We start from the raw sequence: 22,454 nt of genomic DNA on the forward strand, positions 1-22,454 counted from the left end.
TTACCCAGAGCCACCGAGCATGGGACCTGTAGGGGGCGGCATATCACACACTACACCACCTTAGGTTTTTGCCACTTCAGCCTCATTAAAGAGATTTGTTTCCCAGCGCCTCTTTTTCTGCTTCTCCTTCCTATGTTGCCGTCAGCCGCTGCGTTAAGGTCAGCGAGCCATTGCTTTGTAGCTGGAATCTTTCCTCAGTAGGACGTTGGGAAGTAACACGGAGCGCAGTGCTTCCCCCGTATCCTTCTGATGAGCTGCTTTTATTTCTCGCTGTGTTGCCTGTCACCATAGCTTCCTGCGCTGAAGAAAAAAATCCCCTTGGTTTTTTAAGTTAAAAATAAATGTGATCATTACTGTTGCCTTCTCTCCATGACCCAATATTTCCAGCATCTGACAACTGCAAAACACTCAGCCTTCTTTTTTCCTGGTATGTCATGCTGCCTGAAACCTGCAGAATACCCCCAAAACTTAATAATTCAGACTACCTTCTGCTACTTAGATTTAAAAATGTATGCAGTTATTTCCTTGTACTTGTGACAAGTACCAAAGATGCCAAGTCTCTGATAAATTGTCACTACGAAGGCTCCTTACATTTTTTAAACATTGTTGGGAAGAGAATGAAATTTGTATTCTTGCTGAAATGGCTGGTTCATTATTTTACTGATGTAAATGGACTTATTTATAACAGTCTGCTATTTCCTTGTGACTTTTTTGTAAATAGATATGTGGTGACATTTGGTCATTCTAAAAACAAAAATTTTGTGTAATGCGTAAATAAAGCGTGACTATTTCTTACCGTTTATTTTTCCTCCTATTAAAGAACACAGCGAGTCCTTGGTTACACCAGCCTACCCCTGTGACCTCAGCAGATGGACTCCTAATGGGTCATCTTCCCGTACGACCATCCAGTGCAGATCCCCACCGACCGATTAAACTGGCTACGCATTCAAGTCCCCCATTGTCTAAGCAAACAGACCATCATAAAGAGTAGGTTAAACTTTTAAAAAAATGTTTTCTGTAAGGGATATTTCCTTGATTGCATCTCAAAATCTGATTTCTTATTTTTATTGAACAGGGATACCGAGAAGAAACCATTTAGTGAGCCGTTACGCACAATTACTACAGCACCCGTAAAGGCTGAGCAAGAACACAGCCGAACACAACCTGGGAAAGACAGCCATGTACATAGACATTATATGGATCCTTTGAGCCACGCTAAATTACAGAGGCCAGCACAGGAGACTGGAGAGAGAAATAATAAATACAAAGAAGAACATAGGCGAATCCTTCAGGAGAACATTGACTCTTCTACCTTTCCCGTAAAGTTGAAATCACAGGAAGCGGATAGAGAGGGCTATTCTAGAGTGACACCCGTAGTGTCTTGCAGCCCGCAAAGCCACGTGGTGAAACAGGAAAATAACATGGAACGCCCCATAACAGAATTGTACAAAATGAAGAGTTCTGTAGCTCAAAGTCTGCCGCAAAGTAACTACTTTACCACGTTGTCCAATAGCGTGGCAAATGATCCCCCTAGAGCGTTCGCATCCAAGGAACCTGTCAACGTATACTCTGAAAAGCAGAGGGCAAGCCCTTCTTCATCCAATTCTTCTACTCTTAACTCGTATATGTCCTCTTTGTCCAAGCCACCACCGCTGATTAAACATCAGCCTGAAGAGGTATCTACAGGCAAAGTAAACGAGCAGCTGCCTCAACAATTGACCACTCATACAATTACTTCTTTCAGAGGCGATAGTAGAAGTCCAACCCAGCTGTCCATTTCATCTTCCAATGCACTCCGCAGCATGCCCGCCCTTCACAGAGCACCCGTGTTCCACCCGCCAATTCATCACAGTCTAGACAGAAAAGATGCCAGTTACAGCAACCTTTCTCCACCTACACTAACTCCAGTACAGCCAGTAAACACAGGGAACAAAATCCAGGAGCTTCAGAAACCTCCCACTCTTGTACCTGAGCCTAAAGAAGCATCGGCAACGTATAAGAAGAGTTCAGATAGGAGTGTTCAGGAATCCTGGAAGGCCAGCGATAAGCAAAACTCAAACAAGGGAGGATGGGTGCCAGAGAAAAATAATGTGAAGGCGCATGCTGCAACGGCATCAGTCATTGTACGCCCACCTTCCAGCATGAAGTACGATAACATGCCAGTAAGTCAGTTGCTCTCAAAGGAGCGTGTTGGCGAGAGAGCCTCAGCTGGAATAAATCAGTCGGATTGTTTAAAACCATTGGAAGCCCGGGAGACTGGAAGAATTGCTCAGCCAATTATGAACTCAGACAGCACTCATGTGAATTTCGAGAAGAGCTCTCACGCCCCCACACACAGCCTTCCCAGTTCAGTTGCACCTGGAACCAATATAATGTGCAGTACAAAAACGGACGTGACCACCTCTGCCCCCACAACCACAAGTGTTTCAAGCTGCAGTGGATCAGAAGTAACCTACTTGTTATCGAACTCTGTTTCGGCGTGTACTGTGATAGAAAGCACTAGTTCTAAAGCGCTAAACCAGGCAGCTGCACAAGCTCAAGAGAGCAGAGATACCACCATACTTCCCATCAACACAGTAAGGGGTAAGACGGGTGTTACGATTCCACCCTGTGCTGCATATTCTACTTCAAGTGATTTCATCCATTTAAAAAAGCACAAGGCGGCTTTGGCTGCGGCTCAGTTAAAGTGCTCTAATGTCAGCGATACCGAAACAAACACTATGAAAAATCTGACCTCGCAGACCTCAACTTCTCCAGACAGCAATGCAACCAGCAGCTCCACAAACACAACAAGCTCTGTAGGCAACGGGCAAGTTTCCCAGTGCAGCCAGCCAAACTACCATACCAAACTTAAAAAGGCTTGGCTTACTAGACATTCGGAAGAAGATAAAAACACTAATAAAACAGAAAGTGCAGGAGGCGCTATTGTGTCTGAAATGATTAAGCCTTGTACCGTTAATCTGATAGCCTCAACTTCTAGCGAGCTTCAAAATAACCTAGACCTTCGAACGCATGATGACAAGTCTCCTAATCAAGATAGGCTTACAAGGAGGAGAGTTAAAAGGACTTACGAATCTGGCTCCGAAAGCGATGACTCGGATGAAAGCGAGAGCAAGTCGGGACAAAGGCTGAAACGACAGCCCAAGCCAACGTACAAAAAGAAGCAAAATGATATGCAGAGGCGAAAAGGTGACACAGACAAAGAGGAGGAAATAAAACCCAACGGTGTTCTCAGCAGGAGTGCCAAAGAGAAAACCAAACTGAAGCTACAGAGCAATAGTAACAGCAGTAAGTATGTGTGAGAATCTCGGAGCCGAGGAACAGGCGGTTTCCTGCCACGTTTCAAGATCGTTTGTTGTGTGTTTATACAGAGGGCCACTTTCTTCTTTTATTCCTCAGTGGTCCTCTCATTACACTCATTACACTCCTTCTCTTAACCTCTTTCCAAAGTTTAAAAGAGGTGGAAAGTTTGTGAATTACAGATGGCTAGAAGTATAAATTCATAAGAAAACTGCCTTATTTTTGCTAGTTGGCAAAGTAGTTTCCTGATTACTTTTGCTTATAAGTTTATTCATTCCATTAGAAAGCTCAGCTTGCTTCTGCCATTCTTATCATGTGTGTTGAATAGACGCAGAACGAGGAAAGCAATTGTTTGCCCCGCTGAGTTGAGATATGAAAAGTCCCTTCATTTGGAACCATAGATCTCCGATGCAGCTACAGAGATGGAAACAAAAGGCGCGCGCGTCTTCACTATATATGTAGTCAGTGCTGGGCAGATTTGTGTAGACATGTAGAAGCCAGCTTGACAGTAAAAATACAGAAGCCAGGGCTTCCTGGTCTGTGATTTCTTTAAATTCTGCTGTCTCCCGTTTAAGATTAATAGTTGATTCTTTCAGGAGGTTTCCTAATAACACATAATATCTATATTTTCATAAACATAGCTGAACTGCACTGATTACATTGAAAGCAGATTTGTTCTCTTTTCTGATGTTTTGGGAATTGCAATTAAATCTTAAACTGAAGGCTTGGTATTTATAAAAGTCTCCGATTGCATCATCAGAAAAATCATTGCCACATTTCAGTCATTCTCCTCTAGCAGGATTGAATGCCTGAAGGTGAACGTGGCCTGAAATTATCCTGTGGTCTGTTTTCCTTACTGCAGGCAATGTTTTGCATGTCTCCGAACCTCGGCGTAGCTGGAAATGTAAGCACGCTTCAAACATTTCCGTGGGCAATCAGATTACTGAGCTTGCAATTAAGATGTTGACATAAGAACCGCGCAAAAGAATAAGCGAGTGCACTATAAGTAAATAGCTCGTAAGGGCGAGATGGCTACAGTCACAATTTGGGATTGTGTTCTCGCTTTCTCGCTTTTCATTATTGGAACAAACCCAACTTTTGCTTTTTGCGTTTCGAAGCGAACCCCTTAGAACTTGAGTCTTCTCTGGCTGCAGAACCATCTCAGCCATGTAAACCACAAGATGTAGCTTCAGCTTCGAACTAGTTTCGATCTATGAGCTTCTAAATATATACGGTTCCCGGAGAGAATGCCGGCATACATGTTTCCTGGTGCTTGTATTTGATTTAATAAGCCTTCCGCGTCTGTGTTACTGGCACAGAATCTGTGTTACTGGCACAGAATCTATCTGGTCGCTTGCCCCCTTTATTTATATGGCTGCTGTCTGAAGGGTGTCATTGATTTACTTCTAATTTTATTTTGACCCGCTAGTGATAACCTTATGGCAAGGTCGCAGTGAGCAGCAAGCCGAGAGATGGGAGGCATAGATGCGATGCACATGAACAAATATATATTATATATATAGTTATAGGAAATTCTTTGGACAAAAGCCTAATCGTAAATAGCTTTTGGAGAATTCGCATATTGTCACATTGGTCTCGGAGTCTTGTAGCCAACGCGTACAGTAAGATGAGATCGCATAAGCCTTCTGTGTATCACAAGTCCCATCGTATTTGATCTTTGCCCTGTCTTTTGAGGACAGCTTGGCTGGGGTTTTCAGTATGAGAATGCTCCAGTGATTTATGGATTTAGTTTATGATCATGTTGTATGGTAGAGATCACCAAATTCACAAGGGGGTATCATGAATGTTACGAGTTATGTATGGGGTAAATGTTATGTTTTCGTATTTGTTGACATCTGTACCGTGGTGCTTGTCATGCTCATTGATACACGTAGATACACACTGCTGTGTATTTCTCACACTTCTTCTCTCCCTTTTGTGTCGATGTGATTTCAGCTGGCATACCTCGTTCTGTATTAAAAGACTGGAGAAAAGTTAAGAAACTGAAGCAAACCGGGGAGTCGTTTCTACAGGATGATTCTTGTTGTGAGATTGGGCCAAATTTACAGAAATGTAGGGAATGCCGACTGATCCGTACCAAAAAGGGGGAAGAGTCCACCCACTCGCCAGTTTTTTGCAGGTTTTATTACTTCCGAAGGTAAGTGCCGATCGCCAAAAAAAACTCCATATATGTTACGTATTTTGAATGTGATTCTAGTAGTGCGTTTTGGTTGGAGTCTTCACTTCTTTTATGTCTTTTCTGTCTTAGGTTGTCTTTCAGTAAAAATGGAGTGGTGAGAATTGATGGATTTTCATCTCCTGACCAATATGACGACGAAGCATTAAGCTTATGGACTCATGAAAACTATGATGATGATGATTTGGACCTGGATACAATTAAATATGTCTTGGGGTACATCGGAGATAAATTCTGCCAGCTAGTAACATCTGAAAAGGCAGCGATGTCCTGGGTAAAAAAAGATGGTAGGTGTAGTTCTTGCTTGGGATTTTTACGATGCTTACTTGTTAATATGGTACCGGTTCCTCGTCAAACCCCTGTATCTGAGGGCACGGATTTTCCTATGAAATTGCAAAGCTGTGTAGCTAGTGGGATAACTTGACTGCTAGGCACAGATCTGCCCCTTTATTATTTGCTACAAAGTGCCAGGATATGATGTCGTAGTTGTACCCGGGGGACTGTCCCCCGGAGTATGTTGCTTCTTTCCCAGGGGGGTATTTGGCCACGGCCTCTACCTGTACACTTCCCAGCCATTAAATGCGGCTGTATGGGGTTACCCCTGCCCTGGAGAGCTCTGGGTTACCTGCCCTGGGAAGTCTCCAGGTATGATCGCTGTGCAGCCACTTCAGCAGGTAACTCACAAACCATGTGAGGAGAGGGTGCATATTTTTTGGCACGTGATCAACGTTCACGTGTTTCTTTGAAGTGGCAATGGTTGTATAGAGCGGGTCATCTGTGCGATGCCAGCAAGTAATGTTTCTGTTCTGTAAATGCTCTCTAGAGCCCTTCGTTCATTTATACGTAAAGGTAGATTGTGACACCGAGATTAAAAGCTACGACCAGACTGCTCCTTTGTATTGTGAGATATTTATGTTTATACTTTAATTAACCCTTTTTTCCTTTAATCATATCTGAAGAGATTTTTTTTTACTATTTTTTATATGAATATACATTAATTACATTTGTATTAAAAAAAAAAAAGATTATTTAAGCTGAACCTTTAAGTAAAACCTTGATGTGGACACAACCTTATCAGCCAAGGTCAAAGGGGAAGGGGGGGATAAATACCAGTCTTGAAATGTTTTTGGAGAAACAGATGTTAATGTTTTTCTAAAATGTTCTGCGTTTCAGCAAAAATCGCATGGAAGCGAGCAGTCCGGGGCGTGCGCGAGATGTGCGATGCTTGTGAAGCCACCTTGTTTAACATTCACTGGGTCTGCCAGAAATGTGGATTTGTGGTCTGTCTGGATTGTTACAAAGCAAAGGAAAGGAAAAGTTCTCGAGGTTGGTTTGTATGAACCGGTTCATTCTGTGCGCTGTTTATCTTAGCTCCTTACATAAATGCTTAGTTTAGCAGTCTATGTGCTTTTAGTGTATGTTAGTTATTTCTGCGCTCCACAGCTCCCCTTCTGCGTTTTATAACCAGTTTCAGAGCGGCAGCCTGCGGGGGAGCTGGTCTCAAATCAAAATAGAATAGGGAATAGACCATTCTTCTTTTCTGAAACAGCCTTGTAGTGATATTGTTTGGAACGACTTATAATTAGTATTAACTAAAGTGAGCATATTTGTACTATTCAGGAAGAGTAGTTTGCTATATCTACATAGTAAGATGTATAGATTTTATGCGTTTTACTTTTATATCCATTCTGAAGCATTGTAGCAATTCCCTGTGTAACCATTTGCACCATGCAGTGACCCATTATGTACACGGATGATTAAATGAACACTTGTCTGCTTAAATCAGCTAGTGCAATATGTACCTCTGTGCTTCAGACCGGGTCTGTCGTGTGGGCCCACTAACGGTTCACCATTGGGACTGGGTTAGAAGTACTAGTTTTTGGACAAGATATGGCAACACGGGAATCATTACATGAGACGCAGCCCCCTCTCTTTTACCCCCCCGAGTAATGAGTTTGACCAATAGCGTTAAGATATATTGTGTGAGAAAATTTCCTGGACCTCGTTCTGATGGCTGGATTTTAATCGGATCTATACTATGGAAAAGAGAATTGATTTAATTGCTATAAATATAATGGGCCAGAAATATGTGGAGCAGATGCAAAACACATACATGACCTTTGATGCTGGTTGAACCAGGGAGATATTTACCATGAAAAAGTTTTTTCTACAGCAACAAGGACGCATTTAATGTACCCGGACATAAAATATACAATTCCCATACATAAATAGAAAAGTGCGATCCATTATGTTATTGTTAGCGCTAAAATGTATTGTAGAATTCATAAGGAAGAAGCCATGTTCATTAGAACTTCTTAAGTATCGTTTATGTGCGGAACTTTGTGTAAGAGGTTTTTATACAAGACCTAGCTTTCTTTTAGATGTACTGAAAAAGGTATGAGTTTTTTAACAGAGGTGAATGTAGCTCCATTCTTCGAATAGACGCATGTTGGGAATACAAATCATGTACAGATTTGGAAAGAAATGTGTAGATTAGAGCATAAAAAGGGCAAAATCTCCCATTCAAGGTTTACCAGCCTAAAATAAATAAATGAGCTTGTATCGTAGTGCTGCAGTAGAGCTTAAGACACGTGTCTCGACCTATGTATTTGCTAGCTAAATCTCCCTTTCTTAATGATTGTGCAACATTTTGTTCCGTTTGCCTTTTGTGAACTAAGATTTTCCTCTTCTGCAGACAAAGAGCTATATACCTGGATGAAATGTGTCAAAGGACAGCCTCATGATTACAAGCACTTGATGCCCACGCAGATTATTCCAAGTTCTGGTAAGTCCATTTCCGCTGCTACTCAATACAGTAAATGCCAGATTGTGTCATTAAGATTAGGGATAATATATATAATTAATAAAAGGTCCACTCCAGCCTTATTTTCCTTTTAAATGCTAGCCATCCTAGCCAGAGAGCTGAGCTCCCGTTGACATCAGTGGCGGTAACGTCTTCCAATCACGTGTATGTTACATAAACACGGATGATTTGCTAGCATTCATGTTGTTGGCTGCTGCCACTACCTGTAATTTTGGTGGGTGCTCATTGATAATCATAGGAGTTCTGCAGAGGATGAAATAATGCATGCAGTAAAATTCCTAATAAATGGACCGTAATGTTGTATTACATGAGGCTGCTATAATAAAGGTGGGCCGGGGTTTATTCCGCCGATTGAACAGACACAAATCTCTTCCGTTTCATAAAAGTCTCTCTCTCGCCAATTTCCGGAGGAGACTTCAGGGTCTGGTTATCGATAGGTCTGACTCTGGCCACCATTCTGTTGCAGTGTTGACAGATCTCCTCGAGGCAATGCATCATCTTAGAGACAAGTTTGGCATCAAGTCATACTGTCACTGTGCCATCAAGCAAAGCTCGCAGTCTGGCAAGTTCCCAGCGCTGAACGGGGTGTCACAGGTGAGACTTTATGCTGTCATTATTTGCTTAAGTTTGTGTAATTAGTGTAAATCACAAAAAAGAACACAATGCAGGCAAACAAAAGCACAATTTGGGCAAGTATGAATGCCGTGGGCTGTTTTGTTTGTAGCGCCTGGTTCTAAATGGGCTACAGAGGGACTTTGACACCCAAAATTTCTACAGCTTAATTTGCCTGTGTTGTAGAGGTTTTGCTCCTTTGCACAGGTGAAGATTGGGCAGGGGTCCTACGTTGTGGGGTTCAGTAAGTTAGATAGCTATTAATGTCAAGAAGTTTCCAAAAAACATGTCACGTCTTATAAGGCTTCATGTTCTTTATTATTAATAAAATGTGTATTTCTATTCTTCAGGTCTTGCAAAATGTCCTCAATCACAGTAATAAGATATCGCTGTGTCTGCCGGATTCTCAGCCGCAGGGCATTTCTCAAAAGCCAGAGACGAATGGTAACGCGAGCCCAGGGAGCGACTCCAGCACTGACAGCAAGCTAACGTCAACCGAGTCCCAGTCTTCGCTGCACTGGCTGGCGGATCTGGCGGAGCAGAAGTCCAGGGAAGAAAAGAAAGGTACTGACTTCATGCTGCTTAGTTTAGCAAAAGTCCTGGAGTTCAGGTTTAATATCCACGGCTGCATTTCTTACTGGATACGTTAGGCATTTGCCTGGAGCTCTGTATTTTATATACTGTGTGGCGTTCTGTCCCAAGTCATACTTTGCCTATTTTAAATAATTTCCACGTATCTACATATGCCGATGCCAAATCATCTGTACGGTCCTCACAACTAACTCATTCTTGTTTTACATCTATCTGTCTGTCTATCTAGTACTTATGGAGCTCTAGGCACTCTTTCTTAATTAAAATATAAAGAAAAATGAAAACTGACCTGGGTGCATTGTATATTGTTTAAAAAAAAGATTTAAAAAAAAAATGCACATGCTATATCAACGTGTCATATGTGTGTATCCTTTGGTGGTCTAGTGTGATGCAAACCATGTTGTTTTGATTGATGTAATTTGGGAGTTCAGTGACCATATTAAATTTATGCTAATGTCATATGTATTCAGCTTACATGTACAAGGGGTTGTGTCATTTGTGCCATTTCATTAACCCCTGTTAAATCTATATTTTTTTTCTGAATTCTCCTTATAAAGAGCCACTGTATGACTACATCCCGAGCCCTTTCTTCCTCTGCGTTGCAGAAAACAAGGAATGCCCGGTTGGAAAGCATATCAAAGAAGAAAGAGACCAGGTCATTTCAGAAACTGTAAACTGTAAAACCTCTCCCCCCACATCTCAAACTAATGAACAGGGATCAACTCTACGCGATCTGCTCACTACTACCGCTGGGAAACTGCGCCTTGGGTCTACGGATGCTGGCATTGCATTCGCTCCTGTGTACTCCGCAGGAACTCCAGTAAGTAATGTACCGTCTTTATACGACATCATTATCGCATCATTCTAAGATATTGTTTGAGGATTGCCATGATGAATGGATCCCCATTTATTTTTTGGGGGCTTTCCGTGCATTACGTTTTGGTAAATGTGTTTTGCACAGGACTGAACCCTTGTTTGGCTTTGCCAATACTCTGCTTCACACTGGCCTGTCACCCTGCACCCGCACCACCAAACCTGATGGAAATCCAAACAGACCCCGTGTTTTCTGCCGTTTCACATTTAGTAGGGAACTGTAAGGAAAAATCTGCTAGATGGGAAAAGCAAAACATTTGGCAAAATATTTTGTCTGACTCTGCTCATTTGCCAAAGACAACCAAGTAGAGACCTGAGTGGCAAATGGTTATTTTTGAATGACACATTTTGCACTTATGTATCTTTTAATTGGCACAGACAAGTTTCACACATTGAATCCCGGTGCGGAGATTTCCAGACAAAAGGGTGTAAAGTCTTTTTAACACTTGCATGTCTAATTTGAATGGTTTCTGCACCCCTCCCTATTACGCTTTATACATGTATACATTAAGTCCAACACCGTGAAATGTTATTTTGGGTAGAGAAGTATGTAACTGGCAAGTTATCATGATATGTGAAAGGTTCCATTATTAGTAATTGGAAAAACATTGGCAGTGCGCTTGCAAAACCTCATTGAAACACAAATATTTTTCCACCAAGTATTAATAGGACCTTTGACATGTCTACACGTCTTACTGTAGCTTGTTAGCAGAGGCATGACTGCCAGGGTCATGTGGGGGGGGGGCATTCTCCATTACACCCTCCCCAGCAGAGTCGGCACTCATTCCAGTGTCCCGCTGGAACCAGTAGAGGGTCCCCCATCCGTAGCAACGTTAAAATTCATAGCTGTGTGTGTGTGTGTGTGTATAAATTGGAGTAGAACTGGATCAGCCCTGTTTCCAGTTGGATTGACAGGAGCCACTTGCAGTAGTAAAGATCGAGGAAGAACATCCCATTCAATCGCATGTCTTCAAACCAATGGAGATGTTTTGATGTTCCAGCAGGACTGAAACAGGGATAGAAAAAATAAGCATTAAGTCTTTCTTAATTAAGTGTTTTGAAGAATGAAGCCTTTGTCAGGCGCATTAAGCTATGTTTGTTTTTGACTTGTGGCAAATGTTTATTCGAACAGAGTAGTAAAGGTGGAAGGTCCATGCCAAACATCTTGGATGACATAATCGCCTCAGTGGTTGAAAATAAAATTCCAGCGACAAGGGCTCCCAAAATCAACGTAAAAACCGAGCCAAAAGAGGAAATGACAGAAAGCCGCAAGCCATCTCTGGAGGAGGGCATGAGATTGCACAACGAAATCCCACATTCTTGGATCTGTGATAGGCACATTCTATGGTTACAAGATCATAAATACAGCGGCAACTGGAAGCTCTTTCGAGAGTACTGGAAACAAGGAAAGGTTAGTGTGTCTACTTTAGTACCAGCAAGAGTACCATATATTAAAAAAAAACAATCTGGTAAAGGATCATCGTCGTTCTGTTAATCAAAAGCCCAATGATTTGAAATGAAATTTGGAGGTTAAGGTACTTTGTTTGCACAGGTTTCTGGTGGCGCGTTGGGTTTTGCTTTCAATACTTAATAGAATATGTAAAGAATCTCTGAAGTAGCTTGCCTGATTACGTTAGTCACATGTATGATGACCTCTCCAAAGTGCAAGTATTTCACAAACATTGTGTTATCAGAAAATATAGGCCTGAAACAGCAGTGTTGGCAGAAGAGTTTTGGAACCAATTATAAGAAAATTTTTATTCTTAAAAAGGTCTCCAAAACACATGCACACAACCGACAGTTTTCAGCCTCCTATTCTCGCACACGACATATGGAGCTCTTAAATCACGCAGATATGTTTTGGCTCATGGACGGCATTACGTTGGTGTAGCAGATGTGATGAAGGGTATGTTAGGATGTCATGTGGTGATGTCAAAAACTACAAAATGCTAAGCAGACTGTTAATGTGCGTACCTGCCTTAGCATCGCGCGGCAATAATAAAGTATTTCTACGGCTACTGTTTACATGCAGCGTTTACACTCCGGTTTATTCCAATCGAGAATGAAATGAAGTGGAAATATCTGTGCATTCGGTCTCATGTAACGTGAAAGCTCGGGTTCTGTTCTTCTATAATAATTGTGCTTGATAATAAGCACAATATGGGCAACAGAAAGTGCGGCCCGGCAAAAAAATGACATTTCTGTCACCCTGCTTGACTCGCATTGCAAAGAAAAAATGCCACGGCTGAAAAAAGCAGTGAGAGTTGTATAGTATTTCTTATTGTAAAAAAACATTCAGGTGATTCTTTAAAGCAAACAACAATACTGTAATTATGTAAAGCATAAGCCACTATCTTTGGTTAACATTTATAAGACCAAGTTTTTCTGATGTCCATTTTAATGGAGTAATTACTTGAAGTATCTCTGCGCTGCACGTCTTCTCCATGATACGAGTTTCTACGGGCTGTAGCAGCGCTAGATTATAAATTACTTTGGGTTTCAGACGGTGCTTGTATCCGGAACGCACACAAAGATCAACATCAACCTGTGGAGATCAGAGGCAGTGAGCCATGATTTTGGTGACCACCAAGGAGACCTTCTAAACTGCAAAGAGGGCATTGTGTCAAGCGGGAACGTCAATGAGTTTTGGGATGGATTTGAAGATGTCGCAAGTAAGATCTTCTCCTGAATTCACATACGCTTGCAAGAGCTGTTATTCTAATACTAAGTTACCCTTGAGAATATACCCCTTGATGTATTTTTATGCTTTTCTTTGTGCCCTGGAGAGTGTATGCACAATACTGGGATCTCACCATTCCACACTCCCACTCCAGGGATCTTTCTGGCTTCATTCCTTCTGTAATGAGTAGAGCTTAATAATTGGCTCACTTAATAAACCTGAGCCCTACTTTGAAATGTCATACAGTAGAGTAAACGTACACATATTTGTCACATTGCAGTCATTTCAGGCCTAACATGTTTTCTGGGTTTGAATTCGCAGAGCGACAAAAATTGAAAAATGGGGAGACGGTTCTCCTGAAATTGAAGGACCAGCCATCTGGAGAAGACTTCAAAAACATGATGCCTGTGAGGTAGCGTATGTGGAGATAGCATGCAGACTATGTCAGCTCCTTTCCGACAGTGTAGACGTATTTTCGATAAATTGTTATATTAACAAAACCCTCAGAGAAGCGCTGTTGTGTTTTCGGAATGCCTGCAGTAGGCTTTCATTGTAATGATTTGTGAAGACCTTGCAGTGTTTTCGAATCCGAACAGCGGCATCAATTGTGTCAAATAGTTTCTTAAGTGCTGGTAGTCAGCAAAAAAAGACCATTAGCGAGGCAGCTTCTTGGCACGGATATCGTGGGTCTGATTGCCCAAATAACTTGCCTCTGGTAAGGTGATCTGCCGCTGCGTAATCACTGTATATTACTACTATTATCTCAATGGCAACGTTTCCAAAAGGATCTGTGTTGCCGCTTTATTCGGATACTGTAAATGTTTCTAAATATAGAGCCGTTTTATATATATAGTTTTTCTCTTCCAAATGTTATCAGGCATGAAGAATTCTTTAAAATGCTACCTGTGCCAGAATACTGCAATCCGGATGGGAAATTTAACCTTGCCTCATATATGCCATCGTTTTTTGTTCGCCCAGACTTGGGACCAAGAATGTGTAGTGCATATGGTGAGTTTCGTTTTCAATAATCAAACTCCCGATTCTGAATAACGTATCGGATCGAGACCAAAGAATAAATCTGCCTTTAAAAGGCATGTGACGTGGATTATGGATAGTCGATCCTGGTTCTGAACCAAATCCTCATTTCAGAAATAACATGCGTTCAACTTGGCCATTAGTGCGCACTGTTGGCGACTGGTCTGATGTTGAGATAGTTTTGTAGGTGAACTAAACAACCAGTCCAGCCTCGCATGGTGTCCTCATTCAGTTCTGTAATATAACACAGCAGCTGGAAGCTGACTTATCGCAACTCTGAGTGACCAAACCATCGGTCTGGAGTCGTGTTCCTCGGGCTCAATTTCTGCTCATAAACCGTTGAGTCTGCTTTAGACGTTTAGCGCTCTGCAGCCTGAGTGTAATTAATTTGATAAATGCAGTTCTTTCCCTAGATCCGCTGCAACATCTCAAGTGAAGCTGGATAGTAGTACATTTTTCAAGCAGGGCATGTCATATATTCTTCTAGTTACATCCGGATAAAATTCATAGGGGTGAAAACGAATATTTTACCTTGTAACTCAATAGCGAATGTTACCAGCATTCACCCAACGTTCTGCCGTGTAGTTGTGCCGTCCGGTTGGACAAATGGACTACATTTCTACCTAAAAGTCCTTTTTGTTTTGATTTGTAATAATTGTGAGTTATAAATCTGTGGCTTTATTAAATTGCAGGAGTTATTGCAACGAAGGATCAAGACACAGGAACAACAAATCTTCATATTGAAGTGTCAGATTTAGTTAACATTCTCGTCTACGTTGGTGCAGCAAAAGGGAATGGAATAGTATCCAAATCAGGTACCCCGGATTTATTTGCACGGTGCCGATCGAGCATCAGTTAGTTTGAGAAATTATTATACAGTTTTGTGACATTCCAGGAGGAATTTGGATAGTTTTGGGCTATCCTGAGCTGTGGGGATGGATAACTCGTAAAGAGTATTGGGGAGATGTCCATTAATTTACATTTTCGTCTCTCCTTAAGCCACGTACCATAAAATATAGCAAATTGACGGTACAGGCGTTAAACTGTATCCTTATACTAAAGCAACGAGTCACATAAGTGGCACTTATTACAGAGACATGGACAAAAACTCTTTAGATTTCTTTAGAATAAAATACTAGCCCTTGTATTGAAAAGTAACAATCATTCCCTCTCCAAAGGTGTAGTAAAAAAGTTTGAAGAAGAAGACTTGGATGAGTGTCTAAGAAAAAGATTGAAAGACTCCGACGAAGTACCTGGTTCTCTGTGGCATATTTACGAGACCAGAGATGCTGACAAAATAAGGGAATTTCTGCATAAGGTAACATTTTACGTTTCATTTCAATAGACCGGTATCTGCTGGGGAAGGTATCTCTGTTTAAGTAATCTGGAGGGTATAGGATTGTGTTAAATAACTGCATTTAGGTAAAGTGCACCTTCCATTGTAAAAAGTGTGAGGTTGCAGTATAAGCGAAGCATTCCCAGCTGAAAGGATCCCCCTTTCTACTCAATTCCTTCAGGGATTTACACCATAGAGATACAAGCTCCAAATATGTCTGCCAGAGGAGATCCTATAGAAGAAAAGGAAAGAGAATGACGGGCTAATAATTCTGGGCATAACCCTTTGCTCTTGTACGGAAGTGACATTAATGCCTCTCTGACTTTGACGATGGATCTGTTAAAGTATAACTACTTTTAAGACGGTGAAGGGCTCCTGACGTAACGCTCACATCACCTCCGGATTACAGGATCTTTAGACAGTATTTCTCCAGAATCTGCTAAATTACAAGATTTCTTTTAGTGCTAGATATCGGAGTATACTTTATATGGACGTTTTTACGAGAGATACTTTGTCTAACAAATTCATTTTGTTTCAGGCTGCTAAAGAGCAATGTCTAGAAATCCTTCCTGACCATGACCCGATAAGAGACCAAAACTGGTACTTGAATAAGAAACTCCGACAGAGTCTCCTGGAGGATTATGGTGTGAAAAGCTATACTCTTGTCCAGTTTCTTGGTGATGCCATCATTTTACCAGCAGGAGCAATATATCAGGTGGAGTAGCAGGAATGTGTTTCATATCTGTTAGAAACATACATTATATATATATATATATATATATATAATTACTGGATGAGGAGTAGATACCTGTGATCTTGTGAGACTACCGTCTATTACATGTAAACATGTGTGTATATAGATGAGGGATATTCTTTGCATAACTTGGGTGCTTTTTTCACAACAGGTGCAAAATTTCCACAGCTGCATCCACATGACTCAAGACTTTGTGTCCCCGGAACATATTGTTCACTCATTTCATCTAACTCAAGAGCTGAGGCTTTCTAAAGAAGAAATCAATTATGATGATAAGTTGCAGGTAAGAACTGAACAGAACTCATTAATCTTGAGGTCTCACTTAAATGAGAAAGAAAACACGGTTGTTTTCCAGTAGTGAAGCCCTTTGGATGATACGGAGGCACATGTTTCAGACGTGAACACAATAAAATGTGTAAGTCTTATGTCATGACTATAGGGTTCATTGATATTTCCCCCCAACATGCAGCTTCGCGTTATCACTCGCCATATCAGTTTAAAACAAAGTTTGCAGTATTTCCCAGCGGTGTGTGGTTCTCATGCTTGTATGCTATATTTTTACCATGCGGTGGGTTCTCCTGAAAATCGTATTCTTTGTCTTTCGACTAACTTGTGACAGCAACTTTAGCATTTCATTTGTGGCCATTTCACTTACTATAGGGCATTTAAATGCTTCCATGTTAATATCAGGTTCCTTGCTAACTTTTTTTTTCTCCCCCCTTCTCTTTTGGATGGATCAGGTTAAGAATATTTTATACCATTCCGTGAAAGAAATGGTAAAATCATTGAAGATCCACGAAGAAGAAATGGAAGACATGGACGAAGCTTAAAGTGAAAATGAATGAACTGGGTTTAAAATTCTCGTACAAAAGAGAAAGTAAACGGACGTGCGTACCCATGAAGTAGAAAGTTGGAGAACATTGGTGCCAAGAGAATCCACTCCTAGTATTTACTTGTTACTAACACCACACCAGTATACCGTTCACAATCGCAGTCTGAGTCACCCCCCCAAGGCAGACCTGGACGCCCCCCATCCTTCTGCAGTGCATTGATGGTCCATCATGCGGGGGGGGGGTCAATACATTTTTGCCTTCTGAGTGCCAGACGGGTGAGCACCACATTGCCTGGTGCACCACTTTGGCACTTAAAGGGTTAAAGCCTCAGAGCGTGCTTACCGTTGTATTATAGTGTACATTTAAAAGTTTGTGAAAAAAAATGTTAAAAGATTTAAATGTATTTATTTTTTTGAAAATGAAATTTGAAAAGTTCTATGCTATATTGTTGATCAAATGTAAATGTGACCTGTATAGTTTGCTAAAATAATTTGGATATTTTTCACTACATTGAGACAGTAACTGTGAGGGGGGGGAAAAAACACACAAATCACCAGCTATTGCCTGCATTCGGGATCATTCATGACATAATCTTAAAGATTACTGCCAAATAACTGTAAACTATGTATATTCTAAAATAGAAGACCGTATATAGACAGACTCTTCAATGCTTTATTGAAGCCTACTCAATGTATAATTAGACATTTACAAAAGATGTAATTTATTTGAAACAAGTTGTCTCATTTTGGAAAAAGATATGTGAACTTTTGAAGCTAAATATTAAACTTAATATCCTATGTAAATATATACATATATACATTCAATGATGTATTTTTTTAAGAACATTGGCTTGCTTTAATTTGTTAAAGGTGCAAGTGTTACACATGCTTTGTACATTGAAGTTGAAAGGGGTTTTACATTTTCCATTAAAAAAGCTCAAATGTTGATAAAACGTGTTTATTCGTGTGGTGCTGGATGCCAATTAGTAGCCGACACAGTAAATTTAAGGCGTTCCCGTTACAAGGCCCACTCTGCCTGTTTGTTCTTCGTTAACATGTTCCTAGTTTCCTACAGAAGCTTAACATTCTTACACCCATCAGCCATAACATTGTGACCACCTGCCTTATATTGTGTAGGTGCCCCTTTTGCCACCAAACCAACCCTGGCCCATCAGGCATGGACCAATAGATCTCTGAAGGTGTGCTGGGGTATCTGGCACCAAGACGTTGGCAGCAGATCCTTTAAGTCTGTGTTGTGACACCTTTTCTGTCAGAATCAGCATTAACTTTTTCAGTAATGAGATACAGCGGCTCGCCTGTTGGATTTGACCGCCCAGCCTGCTTTTCCTTGGACCACTTTTGATACATACTGACCGCTGCAGACCCGCACACTCCACAAGAGCTGCTGTTTTGGAGATGCTCTGACCCAGTCGTCTAGCTCAGATCCTTCCGCTTGCCCGTTTTTCCAGCTTCTAGCACGTTAACTTTGAGGACGACGTGTTCACTTGCTGCCTAATATACTCCCCCCCCCCCGACAGGTGCCACGATACCAAGACTTATCTGTGTTATTCGCTTCACCTGTCAGTGGTCATAATGTTACGGCTGATCGCTACCAGCTCTCCACTGAAATCAGAGCACAAAAATGAGCTGCTGTGAGCTGAGCTTTAACAACAGCCTCGGGTAAAATAAACGCTGCTCCATAGATGGAATATTATAAAACACTTAAAGAATTTCATTACAACTACTTGGTCAATAACCTCAACTTTTGTTTTTCAACTTTGTGGGAAGGAGGACTATAGAATTAGTAATCATAACAATCGTTTGTTAAACTAAAGCCGAGTTAGCAGTGGGGGTGTGGTTTCAACCTGAAATCAGTGCATTGGAAAGGGACATTCCTGGCGTTTCCCTGCAAGGACTGCAGATAGGCCTCTTTAATTCATAGTTCAATCGGTGACAAATATCACTTATTTAAATACGGTATTTGCTTGATTATAAGACAACCCCCCCCCTAAACTTAAGGAAAAAAGAAAAGGCCTGAATAGAGGACCCTATGAAGGCAGCTTTTGCTGCTCTCTGACTCTGTCGGCGTCTCCCTACCTTATCTGCCCCCATATCCCTGTCTCCTTTTTCGCAGCTCCGTTCCAGTACCTCTTTCTCTGTGGATCCGTCTGCAGTATTCTGATCTCTTGGAGTACTTCCACAAAAGCACGGAGCGTATTTGCACCATGGGGATAGCCTCTCCCCCATTATCCCAATCAGAGGAGAGAGTGTGAGCGGAGACTCCGGATAACGGAGATGATACGTAGGGGGGACGAAGAGAACAAAGAAAAAAGAGAAGAGACAAGAAACAAAGCTTCCGCAGGGATGGAATGACGGTAAGGGTGAGAGTGACGAGCCCTTGGCTTAGTCTGCTGAGGGATAAGCACACAAATAGAAAAATCCTGAAGACAGCAGTATATATATATATATATATATATATATATATATATATATATATATATATATATATATATATATATATATATATATATATATATATATATCATATATATCGCTAGCTCATTTTTACTTGTGCATCAACCACAATATACCAAAAAACGAGGAGAGCTGCTAACTAATTATACACAGACTGTGAAATCCAATAAATGTGTTAGAAAATATGAATACAATAAACAATGGACTGGGTAAATAAATGAATCATTACTTTATTCATAGTAATCTAGATACAGAATATATTGGATTGGAAAATGTGAAAGAGTTATTATTTGCATGATGAATCCTAATTAAGACAATAAATTAATCCAGTGCAAATATGTAGCATGATTCTATGCTACTTAGGGAACTTAATTAACTTAATTGATAAACCAATTTGCTACTAGAGAAAGTTAAATCATATCAAAGAAAACTAGCCAGGCTTAAATTACCATGAGAAGAGGCGAGAAAAAAATGTAGAATGTAGTTTTGATGAAATCATTTTCTATGTTTGTAAAGTAAATAAAAGAGGACGGAGGGTGTGACACCCCATGCTGAGACGCAGCGACACCGCAACTTTAGTAAATAGCGTTTTGACGTTATCCGAGTTTTCTGTTATGTGTGTGGCTTGGGTGCTATTTTGAGATTACCGCTACTCTAAATAAATTGCCTCTGTGGATTCACTAAGGATGTGATTGGCTGACTTATTACAATCATCTTTTTTTTGAGTGGCGCCACCACATGGACATTTTGTTTACCGGAACATTTATTATAATGTTTCTTTTTTTTTTATGGATTCCCTTATTGTTTCTTTTTTCCCCTTCACGCTTCTCATGGTGATTTCAGTAGGGAGCATTTAGGAACCGGCTAGTTTACATGACTACTGAATGGCCAAGGTCACCATAGTGCAGCAACATGATTACACGCATACTGGGATACAAATATGAACACATCCTATGAACACTTTCTATTAAAACTGTTTTCTCCTTATGATAAAATTAATAAAGAATATCGTAAGCCATATCCTATACATTTTTGTTAAGCAAAATGATTTTCTAGCAGTAAGTATTCCGCCAATAGATGAGGATGCGTCTGCTTTCATATGGGTTTTGAAGTTGTGATGAAAGCAGGAGCATAAGTTGCGCGGGATCAAAGCCTTACTTTGTAGCTGACCTTCCAAGAATGTTTCAAGGAGAGTCTTTAGAGAGCAAACCTACTTTCATTTTCTTCAGTCATCTCCATAATCATCTTTAATATGTCTTATAAGACATTCTTGGCACAACTCAGGTTTTATGTAAAATACACAAAACGGCATCATCCATGTCTTTGGGAACGATAGTGAACATTGGATGATGAGCCCGCCAGCCCCCCGCTGTGTGGTAAGCGGAACGTCCTTCCAGTAGAAGTGGTAGAGGTTAGGGAACTTAGGGAATTAAAACATAAATGGACTGGGCATAAAGCCACCCAAAACATAAGTCAAGATCAAGGACTGGTTAAGGGTTGAGGTCTTAAATAAGATGAAACAATGGTATACAGAGAGGGCCAATTTATTTAAAATCTAATCTAGGAGTGGACAATATAAAAACTGTGCTTAACGCACATCTCATTTAGCATGTTTTGATGTTTTCTTTCTTCCCGTAATGTATGTTCCACCTCACTGAACCCCTCAATGATAGTGCCTTAGTATTTTAAACTAGGGGTATAAGATACGTGTTCTGGGGTGCCAATGGTTCTCCAGGTCTTTGGAAGACCCACGGATCTCCTGATGCATTGCTAGGGCATTTTAATATCTATTGACGGTTTCTTTATTCCTTACCAGAGGTTTGACGTGTTTTATCGCATCACTAGATTGTTGTTAACGCACCGATTCACTCCATGATATAAACCCACGTAAGCAATAGTTTTAGATGTGCCGTGCCATGACATGGGATCCTCTCTTATTCACAAGTATCTAGAAAATCAGAACAAATGGCCCAAGAGGTCTTGGTGGTCCTTTTCTGTGAGGATCACCAATTCGAGTTGAGTAAATAAAACCCTTATGGGGAAACTTACGCCACGGGCCCATGGAGCAGTGAGCAGCAGAAGGCACATTATAATATAAATAATACTTTGAATAATAGAAATACATTAATAAACCTCAAGATGAAAATACACAAAAAATATAAAATTACAATTATAAATCTAAGAGATCAATATCCTATTAGCCACGGCCACCTTCCATTGTTTTACATCCTTTTTATTGAGTATAAAGCAATGGCAAATTGAGGAGTCTCATTCCCATTTAACCCCTTAAGGACAATGGGCGGTCCCTAAACCCATTGAAAACAATGCATCATTAAGGGGTTAAAAGGGCACAGGAGCTGGTATGACATGTTCTGTCACTGTAGTAATACGCGGCCAATTCACCTCCAGCTGAAATGCAACCTGGGGAGGAATGGATTTTCTGCAGCAGAAAATGTTAGCATTTTGAGTTAAAAACATAATTTGATGACCACTTCCAATGGGACACTGTTCCATTTATCTATCGCTCATCAGTATAATAAAATTCTTGTCAAATATGTACAATCCAAAGCCAGGGGCTACCTAATATCCTTTGGGGTTTAATCTTTTAAACGTTTCAATGGTTCCATGGTAACTAGAACACTTTGCACTAGAGGTTTTGTACGCAGTATGAAAGTAGTATGACAAAATATCCAGATTTCACACCTTACCTTAAGCAGAGAGATATTCTATACAATGTGACATTTATTTTTCACTTTGGCATAAAGCTGTAATATTGGTACAATACTAAATATCCACAAGGTGTACTTCCTTCTCTGTCCATTAGGTGTCACTAAAATATTTTTCATAAAACAGAGATATTTATCTTTCAGATTTTTGTACTTTTTGCTCATACTTTCCGCAAATGAGTTATGTCTTATATTTTGTTTATAGGCACCAATACTTGT

At 40.6% G+C, this 22,454-nt stretch overlaps 1 protein-coding gene across 3 annotated transcripts in view; it reads left to right on the forward strand.

The window, feature by feature from the left end:
* JMJD1C (jumonji domain containing 1C) overlaps positions 1 to 17,987 on the forward strand; it is a 103,435-nt gene extending 85,448 nt beyond the window's left edge. For 2 of the 3 annotated variants that reach the window (XM_053450506.1, XM_053450508.1), the window contains 18 exons: positions 821 to 987; positions 1,076 to 3,288; positions 5,257 to 5,458; positions 5,570 to 5,784; positions 6,671 to 6,823; positions 8,193 to 8,282; positions 8,788 to 8,915; positions 9,284 to 9,497; positions 10,082 to 10,344; positions 11,530 to 11,808; positions 12,901 to 13,069; positions 13,399 to 13,489; positions 13,955 to 14,085; positions 14,805 to 14,927; positions 15,291 to 15,430; positions 15,987 to 16,163; positions 16,354 to 16,485; positions 16,943 to 17,987. In XM_053450506.1, the coding sequence (XP_053306481.1) occupies positions 821 to 987; positions 1,076 to 3,288; positions 5,257 to 5,458; positions 5,570 to 5,784; positions 6,671 to 6,823; positions 8,193 to 8,282; positions 8,788 to 8,915; positions 9,284 to 9,497; positions 10,082 to 10,344; positions 11,530 to 11,808; positions 12,901 to 13,069; positions 13,399 to 13,489; positions 13,955 to 14,085; positions 14,805 to 14,927; positions 15,291 to 15,430; positions 15,987 to 16,163; positions 16,354 to 16,485; positions 16,943 to 17,032 (4,977 nt within the window). In that variant the 3' untranslated portion in view covers positions 17,033 to 17,987. The remainder of the gene's footprint in view (positions 1 to 820; positions 988 to 1,075; positions 3,289 to 5,256; positions 5,459 to 5,569; positions 5,785 to 6,670; positions 6,824 to 8,192; positions 8,283 to 8,787; positions 8,916 to 9,283; positions 9,498 to 10,081; positions 10,345 to 11,529; positions 11,809 to 12,900; positions 13,070 to 13,398; positions 13,490 to 13,954; positions 14,086 to 14,804; positions 14,928 to 15,290; positions 15,431 to 15,986; positions 16,164 to 16,353; positions 16,486 to 16,942) is intronic. The other variant, XM_053450507.1, reaches the window with a different exon arrangement.
* Positions 17,988 to 22,454: the final 4,467 nt, after the last annotated feature.

The sequence above is a fragment of the Spea bombifrons genome, chromosome 11, assembly GCF_027358695.1.
Source record: "Spea bombifrons isolate aSpeBom1 chromosome 11, aSpeBom1.2.pri, whole genome shotgun sequence".
In the NCBI taxonomy this organism is placed as follows: domain Eukaryota; kingdom Metazoa; phylum Chordata; class Amphibia; order Anura; family Pelobatidae; genus Spea; species Spea bombifrons.